Source organism: Haliotis asinina, chromosome 5 (genome assembly GCF_037392515.1).
Source record: "Haliotis asinina isolate JCU_RB_2024 chromosome 5, JCU_Hal_asi_v2, whole genome shotgun sequence".
Classification (NCBI taxonomy): Eukaryota; Metazoa; Mollusca; class Gastropoda; order Lepetellida; family Haliotidae; genus Haliotis; species Haliotis asinina.
Genome location: NC_090284.1, coordinates 51811283 through 51821319, shown reverse-complemented (window position 1 = coordinate 51821319; position 10037 = coordinate 51811283). Strand labels below are relative to the sequence as shown.

At 39.7% G+C, this 10037-nt stretch overlaps 1 protein-coding gene across 1 annotated transcript; it reads right to left on the bottom strand.

Moving 5' to 3' along the window:
- Positions 1-4680: 4680 nt before the first annotated feature.
- LOC137283787 (uncharacterized) lies at positions 4681-8549 on the bottom strand. Its single transcript, XM_067815471.1, has 2 exons — positions 7602-8549; positions 4681-6288 (listed from the first exon to the last, which is right to left on the bottom strand). The coding sequence occupies exons 1-2, from the start codon at positions 8547-8549 to the stop codon at positions 4681-4683; spliced, it is 2556 nt and encodes an 851-aa protein (XP_067671572.1).
- Between the last annotated feature and the right edge of the window lie 1488 nt (positions 8550-10037).

Below are 10037 nucleotides of genomic sequence, written 5' to 3'. Positions count from 1 at the left end.
TCAAATATATCACCAAAAGAGGTCTCTATATTTACAAGGATGTGTATCACCAAGAAAGGCCTCTATATTCAAATGTATCACCAAAAGAGGCCTCTATATTTACTTGCATGGGTATCACCAAAAGAGGCCTCTATTTTTACAAGGATGTGTATCACCAAGAGAGGCCTCTATATTCAAATGTATCACCAAAAGAGGCCTCTATATTTACACGCATGGGTATCACCAAAAGAGGTCTCAATAATTACACGGATGTGTATCACCAAAAGAGGCCTCTATACCTACATGAATGGGCATCACCAAAAGAGGCCTCTACCTTCAACACAAGCGCTAAACTTAAAATGTTATTGTGTTTTGTTTTCACACGATTGCTTGTTAATTTCAGAGTTTAATTGTTAAACTTCAATCCACGTCGCCATCATTTGTCACTTTCTTTTGGTCACGTGAACCTCAAGTAAAGCCCATTCGGGCTCTAAATCCTGTTATGTGCACATGCTATTTTGCTATACGGCATTTGTGTTCTATAACCGTCAGTTGTCTCTTGCTCGGTCTCGAAATATTGTGTACTGCAGTTTGGTGTGCTCTTACTGCTATCTACAACTGCTGGTTTAAACTTACAAACAACAACGTTCTCAACTTCAAATCTGTTTCTACATGAGGTCTACAGAGACACATACCTGTCAAAACACAGTGCTGTCCTGTAATTACAGTATTGATACCCCGTAGACGTATATACAGTCTTTGTGAAACTCACTTCTTCGATCTGTCGAGTGATAAGTTGGGATCATTTCCACATTACAGGGACCCGTGGTTGACAGTGCGGTCGGCGAGATAACTAGACATGTGCTTAACACATTCACACGTGACACGGATCAACTGTGAGATTCATATATCTTAGCTTCACAAGTAGCCTGTGATACAGACCCTGAAACAAATATATCAAAGAAAGCCCATGCAAGTCTGCAATATGGGGCAAGTCCAGACTGCCCTAGTCTGGGTTCCTTTCCATTATATTTTATAAATGCAACCTATAAACGCTGAATCTGTAAAATATGTTCTAGACCACATGTTAGTCTAGTCAAGCTACAAGGGAGAGAGAAAGGGAGGGGACGTGGAGCCGTGGCAGGAGGAACAATTATCTGTGACCCACTGAAATTGATTTTGTTTTGGTTTTTGTCTTAAAAATACCAATCCTTCACATGTGTAGACTTTGTCTCTGTGACAGGTAATAAAAGAGCCTAAGATTAGATAAAGCACATCATAACACCCTTGCAGCCCTTATCTCATACCACCGACAGATTCAATGAGACATATTTCAATTTTTACACAGAAAAGCCTTCTTAAGCTCTGTGTTGACTGACGTGTTTGGATTCCTGGGAACAGTTTCTCTGAGAGGAACAGCTGTTGGTATAATGAGGGAGTGGTTGATTTGGTGCATGGGTGATTGGTCGGTCGGTCGGATCAGTAAATGAATGACTGAGCGAGCCATAGTAATCTCCGCAGTGGACAGCCAAGTGTTACGTACACCCAGGTGAGCAAATGGGTAATTAGACACGTAACGAGGTAAGAGTGAGTGAATGAGTATGGTTTTAAGCCGCTGTTACCAATATTCCACCAATATCACGGCGGAGGACACTCGAAATAAGCTTCACACATTGTACCCATATGGGGTATCGAACCCGGGTCTCTGCTTGACGAGCGAACGCTTTAACCACTACACTACCACATAAGGAGGTAAGAACCTTGGTGCTCATGCTATTGTTCATGTGGCGTAACGTCATCACTTTGCAAGGTCGTAAACAATCAAACAAGTTATGTTAAACACGCTGTGAAGGCGTGTCCCTCAATATATCTGTTTCGCCACAATTACTGGATAATATGGTCTGTAATCCAGCAAAAGGTACAATCAGCGGTGATTCACGCGGGCAGCTGTATGTTTGTTGTCCTCATGGTCAATCCGGAGCTCATATTAGATGTGATCTCCCTCAGTGATCAGAAACTGTTCTCACCTGATCGCCCGTCATGGCTATCTTCAGAAATAACACACGGGATATATATCGTATCGTTGCGGGTAAACATCGGATTATTCATAACGCATCATGGATAAAATTCAAGCAAATACAAACTTCCACTATATATAAATGTTTATCATTTAAGGACATGCCAAGCACAACAGTCCATATTTACGAGAACGAAAAGAAATGAAACACAAGTTGTGCTTCCCTTGTCTCAATAGCAACTTTGGCTTAAGGCGAGATTACTGTTCAACGTGGCAACACACGTCTTATTAAATCAACGCGTTGATTAACACATACATATACAACATTCATAAATGTGAATCTCATAAACGGAGATGTAAAACTGTTACATAGCCCAAATCCTGACATTTTCACATCGCATCCATATAAACAAAGTCATGTAGTTTAGATATACATGTGTACATTTTCAAATATTTCATTTAGCTAAACGCACACTATCTAGCGAATACTGGTTGATAACATACACAAGCTTGACTGGCATACTGATTTAGAAACAGTTAACCGCGTTTCAAATACATCCACAAGTTTAATCATGTGGATTTACGCTATAATACTAATATACTGATAGAAAATACAAGCACGAGAAATTTTATCCATTTACAATTCGTCCATCCACATATGCTAATATCAGCTTACCTTCTTTCCGAACATCCCAGCACGAAGCTTGAATTCTTAGATGTCACCGGTTACAGCGTGGCGTCTCACTCTGACAACGATCTGCCTTTCACCGTAACCCGTATTAAAGTTCCTTGTCCGGGTAGCGTTATCACAACAATCAATCAAACCCTTATAATAACATGTGAGAATTCTGTAGGACACTCTCACCTAGCGACCCGCCACGGCCCTATTGAGGCGTCCCTGGTTACCACCAAGGTGACAGTCAATGGTTTCGACACTTCATTTTTATGCCTCTGAGGCGTTTTACGCCCATTGTATGTTGATTTACGACGCCCAAAATCACCATTTTCTTACTTTGTACAAAGGATACGTTGTGATCAGAATCTATTTAAACAAACTTTATTCGATCATCATTATTATAGTCCGTTTGACTCAAAAGCGGACCGATTAATTGAAAAGTAACTCAAAAACTAATAAACATAACATACTCAGTGAAACGCTGATCATAATGAAAACAGCATACCAACTCTGTAAGGTTTTTGCAGACGTTTTGTCCTAACAATATAAAAGTTGTTTAACAAACTGTCATTAAAATATTGACACGGTTCAGTGGTAATTACGAGGGAGGGGGCACACAATATCCGTGAAGGGCCAGGTTAGAACTGATCTTCAGTAACCCATTCTTGTCGTAAGAGGTGACTCAAGGGACTGGGTGGTCCGGCTCGCTCTCTTGGTTGACACATCTCATCGTATCCCAATTGCGGAGATCGATGCTCATGTTGTTGATCACTGGGTTGTTTGGTCCAGACTCGATTATTTACAGACCGCCGCCATATAGCTGGAATAGTGCTGAGTGCGGCGTAAAACTAAACTGACTCACTCACAAAGCACATGGCACGCCGTTGGGCAAGTTAGTGGTCATACTAAAGGACAGGGTAGAGAACCATGAAGCAATCACGTCAAAGGACAAGGCAGAGGCTACTTCAAAAACCAAAACAGGAGCCACTTCGAAGTACAAGACACATGGTACCACAGAGTACAAGGTAGGATTCATATAAAATAAAACAAGGAATAGGACAATGGGCAGGGACACCTCAGGACTCAAGTTTGAATGTACTTTCAAAAGCAATGTAGTGGGCAAGTCAGACAACGTAGATGCCTTCTAAGAGGACATGGTATTAGCCTTGTCTGAAGGCAAAACAGAGGACACCTCAAGGGATCAAGGGAGTGTCCCCGTCAGAGGACAAATCAGGGGACCCAACAGAAGACAACACAGCTGACACTTAGGCTGAACTCTTAAAGAATAATTCCTAACAGACCAAGGCAGTGCACATTTCTTAGGACAAGGTAGATAGCATGACAGTGGAAACTGTAGGAACAAAGGATACCTCAGCAGACACTTCAAAAGACAGGGCTGGAGAAATGTCACGGAACAAACAGGGGGCGATTCAGAGGGCATTGCAGATGATACGCAAGGTTGGAAATAAGGAAGGTATAAAGCAACAAGGCGATTAGAACGTTTGATAACAACCACAGTGACACATCAGAAAACAAAGCTGAATAAAAGGCAGAGTGGACGCGTCAGAGAACATTCCAGAGGACACTTCAGACGTCCACACAGATGCTCCTTCAGTGGAATTACATATTTCAAGATTTTGTTGTTCCCTACAGGATATCTTCCAATTTGAGGTGTCACTCTCGCCTATACCTTGTTAATTCACTGACCAGATAATGCAAGCATAACGCCAAAGCTTTGAGTCGCCAGAACGTCAGTAAAAAACATATGACCAAGTCTATCAAAAACCAGAGACTTGTCTTCGTAGAGGGGTTTTACGTAGTGAGACTTCACTATCAATTATAAATTCACCAAGGACAGAACAGTTGGTCAGTGTAGGATATACAGAAAGTCACCAGCACATAAGCATTCATATAAATAGAAATATACAATATTATGAAATGACTTCTTAACTTTGGAGTGCGTAATGCCTTAGAAACCATCTCTGATCTTGAGATTTGACCTTGTGAATCATAGCTGGGTAGTCAAAGTTTGATCAGAGGATTGACTGTTGGTAGCAGGTGCGTATTTGTAAAGTTTGCCCCTCCACAGTTGAAGAACTCTTTTGTTCGCCATATAGGAAAAAAAGATGAAGATTCCCTGACTAGCGTTCAGGACGATAGAGATGTAAATGAGGACTTGTTGCTGGAGAACATCGCCGAGGATTGCCAAGGTCCAAAAGATCCCAGTCAATGTGGATAACTTAATGTAGATGTGCACTTGACTCTTGTCAGCCCTAATCCTTGCACTCATTTTGTTGATCTTGGCCATTGTCCACACACTGACGCTGAAGAATATGATGTTCATGATGAGGACGATACTTAGAGGAGCCACAAACGCAACACCTACGAGAAGAGACGAACTCAGATAGCAGGTGTGTACACCATAGCCGATATGACGTCCGGAAGAGATGCCGAGATTGGAAAATATTGTAATGAGAACAATGAGCAGAGACAATCCGTTGGCATAGAGAGAGTATTTCACAAGACGACTACGATGGCTTTGGGTGCCAATCGGTTTTGCAACATCGACAACGAAGACGTGGAACATGTGATACGAGCAGACGTTCATCCACAATATTACTGTGAGCCACAGGTAATGCAGAAGAACCCCAAATATTTTACAAACAGTTTCATCATGATGGGCCACGTCCCCAAACAGAACACACAACTGAGCCAAGAAAAGAAACGCGACCAGACACATGGTATTCTTCGTCGGCAGGCTAAGGAGGGAAGGAAACGTACAGTACGTAATAAATGTTAAGGCCAAACAGATGAGAGAAAGAATAGAGAAAATAAGAGTTAAAATATATTCAGCCAGACTGACAGGATCTTGGTATCTGGAATACACCTCTTTAATCATGTCCACACATATAATTAAATTGTGTTCGTCTAATTTAATGAACTTATCATGTTGTATTCTTATGTTCACATACTGAAGAGAGATAGATGGATCAGTGTTCCAGTTAAATTCATTCACAGTCAGTTGAACATGTGAACATTTTGGCAAAAGCGTAGGAAAGTAAACGAAATCTTTAGGCGTTTCAACAAACTCCAACGGGAAGCTATCGTACGTCTTCTGAGGACTGGTGAAAGGAGGATGCATCTTGTACAACTGTCTCTTTGATACGCCATATGTATAAAAATCATCCCGAGAGAGTCTAAACTGAAACACCGAACCGTTAAACTCCATCGACCAAATATCCTCCAACAACGTTACGATGGTATCCTCAAACGCATCCCGACAACACGTTTGGTTTGTCCTGAATGTTAATGTCAGTCCAAACGATGGCACACTGACTTGTCTGGAACTATTGTCAATGTTAATGTACACAAGATCATAAATAGAAAACATGTAATAGGTCATATTGTACTGCTTTGCAACTAACGGTATATTGCGGACAACCATTGGATCGATGAAATTCCAGTCTTGAAGTTTTGGGTCAGATGTGTTGTTTCCAGTTGGCCAAAAGAGGACTGCTATCTGGTACTCCACTCTGGACAATCCGACTTCTGTTAGCTGACATTTCCCACCCTTCAGATAGTACCCTGAGCGACAGCGGACGGCACGGCATTCGTTCTAAAAAAGCAAATTCCAACTCAATGTATTAACTGTATCTGAGAAAATAGTTTTTGTAACATTTAATGCTTGGGTTTCAGTCGAAGTAATAAATTCAGGTTTAATTGTGGGAAACATATTTTAATACATAGCATAAATGAACCACAACCATTGCCACCACGGAAGCTCAGTTCCGTATGTGAATTATGAATTCTTTGTCCAACTACATAGCCAACATGCTTGTCATGGATAAGATATGAACAACCCTAATTAAATAGGGAGATAATTCTTGTCGATATTTGAATTTATGGCCCCTATACCATTTTCAAACCCACTGGGAATCATTATTGTATATTTCATTGGGAACGGCAGATACCAGGAAATTACACTACCAACGCTACTGACACGAGCAAAAACTCACAAGCTGAATAATGTTAAAATTGTCGAATTTTGAGAGTAACACAGCGGTGATACTAAATATGATAATATAAACCAAGACACGAGGATGATAGGGTTGTGTAGCCTTAAGAATAGGAAAAGTCAGTATATAAGAGAGTTGTTACACGAATGAAATGATTATTTTCGTCAAGGCATGTTTAACAACAGTAAACGCAAACGTGAGAATATTTTGTAAACGTCTTCTTAATTTGGATTTGGATTAGGACAAACACTTATTAAAAATGTATCTTAGGTCACACATTTAGTCATGGCTAAAGTAGTCCAACCAGAATCACATGAAGTTTGAAAACATCAGATACTTTTCCGTGATGTCGCTCGTTCTCATGTAGCTGATTATGCTAGGAAAAGGGACAATGATCAACTATTTTATTTCTTATTTTGATCTTATCACCATTACTCAGTCACCAAAGCACTCGTTCGATCCTGTCTCATCACCTAGGGCATGGCTGATTGTATAAACATAGCTGTAACTCATAAAATCTACTGAAAGGCCACACCAGAGCCTAATTACATGCTTTGAATCAACAATAATATTATCTTTATGTGACTGCACCTCTCATCTTGGATAATTAATGCACGAAAACGTATATCAGCAACAAGAGCACTTGTGTCTCTTATCTTGGATAAGTAATACAAGATACCTATTATATGGTCATACCACTCACTTCAAATCAGCAATAGGACTACACGTGTGTGACATTATCTCTCAGTTTGGGCAAGTAATACTAGAACTTACACGTGGTAACATCACTTACTTTGAATCGGCTAATTCAGAATCTACTTGTTAACATACTATGCATCGTGATCCTGTTATATCTGCACCCGGATATTGTCAAAGAACAACCTTTGGTGGAAGTTTCAATTACATCACTCACCTTGATCCTGTCATACCATTCAATTTCCTTACACATTGGTCTATCACAATGTGTACACACGAGCTCCTTTAGAGTAAAATCGTTGGAGTAAACTACGCACTCAACTGGTGAATATCCATTGCACATGTAGCAAAACATATTCTTGAACGCATCCGTTCGACTAATAACTGGGTAATAGATTCCATGTGTACATTCCTCCACGGCTATCTCAGAGAAGGAGCCATCCCATAACCCTGTCTGGTTACACGAGTCTATGTACTGTTCATCAGCGAAATTAGTGTCACAAGGTCTAGGTGGTGGATCAGATGGAGGATGTAAGGTCAAGCAGTCTCTTGAACTGTGGTTGATATTTGAATTAAATGAGTTCTTATCACATACGATTTCTTTTTCCCACTGGGTGATGTCATTATCGTCATAGCATTGGGCGATCATTTCATTCAAGTAAGTGATATTTGTTGTCATCGATGTCACTGGAGAAATATCCTCTCCTGATATCTGGGAAGCAGACGTCATATTAGGAGTGGGCTCATCCGGACATGTGGTTATTATGTAGTATCCTGTGTGGGAACCACTGAAGGAAAAGTGGTTATTTTTTCCACTAACACAAACATGTCTATTTTCCCTTGCCATCGTCACATTGAAACTCTCGTCAGGACAACAGTCGCCATATTCTTCACAGTCATCATCACAACGACATGTTTTGCAGATGGGGGAAGGTAGCCAACACCCGCGGTCTACGATCTTTGTGACCGTTGTACCGTTGCAGAACTTATTGCAGTGGAGAATGGACAAGCTGTCAGTCGTATGAAAAACTGCATTCAAAGAAACATTTTCCACAGCGTTGAGCAGGTGGGTGAAGTACGGCCCATAAGCATCAACAGATGAGTTGTTGCTTTGAGTGTTTATTAGCACAATGTTACACACTGTGAGGTAGAAATTAAACTTCATTCTTGTTATCTGAAAGATATAACATCAAACAATTAATGCAAGGAAAAGCCAAGGCCACCGTTTTGCCAGTCTGAGCAGACAGTACGGCACGTGAAACATTCCCAGACAATGGCTTGATAACATATATTTTAGTTCTGAGAATCTGAGAATTCTCTTTGTCTTAAAAATCAGTTGCAATTATCAGATGTATCTTGCCATCAGTATATCATTGCATTGTAGCGATGGTTCATTGCGCCCAACGAATCTTCTACATGAATTCCAGTCGATTTTTTAAAAATATTACCATCGCTATCAATGGAAAAACGGGAAATTTAAAAGCTGTTTAAGAAATGCAATCTAAAGAAGTTATGGACCCTGAGTGGAATGAGATCGTTCTCAGATTATTTCAACAAAACTTGAAAAAAGCCCGAGAGGAATGTCATTGACCACAGAAAATATTCAAATAAATAAATATGTATTTAGACAAAGTAATAATAAGTCTTACCTTATCTTTATGTGCTCGTCGACTTTAACTGCCTGCAGCCGTGTGACAGTTCACAAGCTACATAGTTTAATTATTGATATCTCATCCCGACACGTAAACACCGGCACTGTTTGATAATGCCGGTTCACGATCTTTTATATTTCCATTAGATATATTGAATGCTTAATGCCTCTCCATGGGAGGCCTGTCTCATTCCAGAAAGGTTATGTGGCCGTGAGGATTTAACACTGGTAAAACAAAATAATGTGTCAAACCTGTATAATCAAAATACAGATGAGAATATTCGTGCAAGTCAATCACAGTGGATGTGTTTGCTGCTGTTGTTGTTTGTTTGTTTAATGGGTCTTTATTCTGTTTTGTTGTTGTTGTTGTTGTTGTTGTTGTTGTTGTTTTTGTGTGTGTTTATTAACGGGAGCGGGGTGGGAGAAGGGTCTGAGTGTGTTAGGGGCTGTTTTTTTTCTTTGTTTGGTGGGGGTGGGTTGTTGTTGTTGTTGATTTTGTGTTTTTAGGGGATGATGGTTTACAGTTAAAGTGTAATTTTACAGATATTTCGTAAACGCTCACAAAATATCATATACTCTTTATCACATCCATGAAACTAAACTGTTATATTTGTACGTTTGATGTCGGCTCATGAAAGATGGTTCAATTTTTTAATTTATGTTTTATTTTGTCTCAAAATATTACACGACATATCAAAACATTGTGGACAAGCTCCTCTTGACATAGACGAGACGATAAACTTGTTTAAGTCAAGCCCTCCATATTTTTAAGATTTTATATGCGTACTAATGAAGGATAAAGAAACCATACCTATATCTATATATACCTATATCTATATCTATCTGTCTATCTATCTATCTATCTCTCTCTCTCTCTCTCTCTCTCTCTCTCTCTCTCTATATATATATATATATATATATATATATATATATATATATATATATATATATATATATATATATATATCAGCATAAATTATAAGCTAATATAAGACCCCACAT

What these genes read in the sequence shown, in the direction of transcription:
- LOC137283787 (XM_067815471.1), bottom strand. Translation starts at nt 8,549, where the DNA reads ATGAAGTTTAATTTCTACCTCACAGTGTGTAACATTGTGCTAATAAAC. An exon ending in AATGGTATGACAGGATCAAG is followed by an intron (nt 6,289 to 7,601) that starts GTGAGTGATGTA and finishes TTGCTTTTTTAG; the next exon opens with AACGAATGCCGTGCCGTCCG.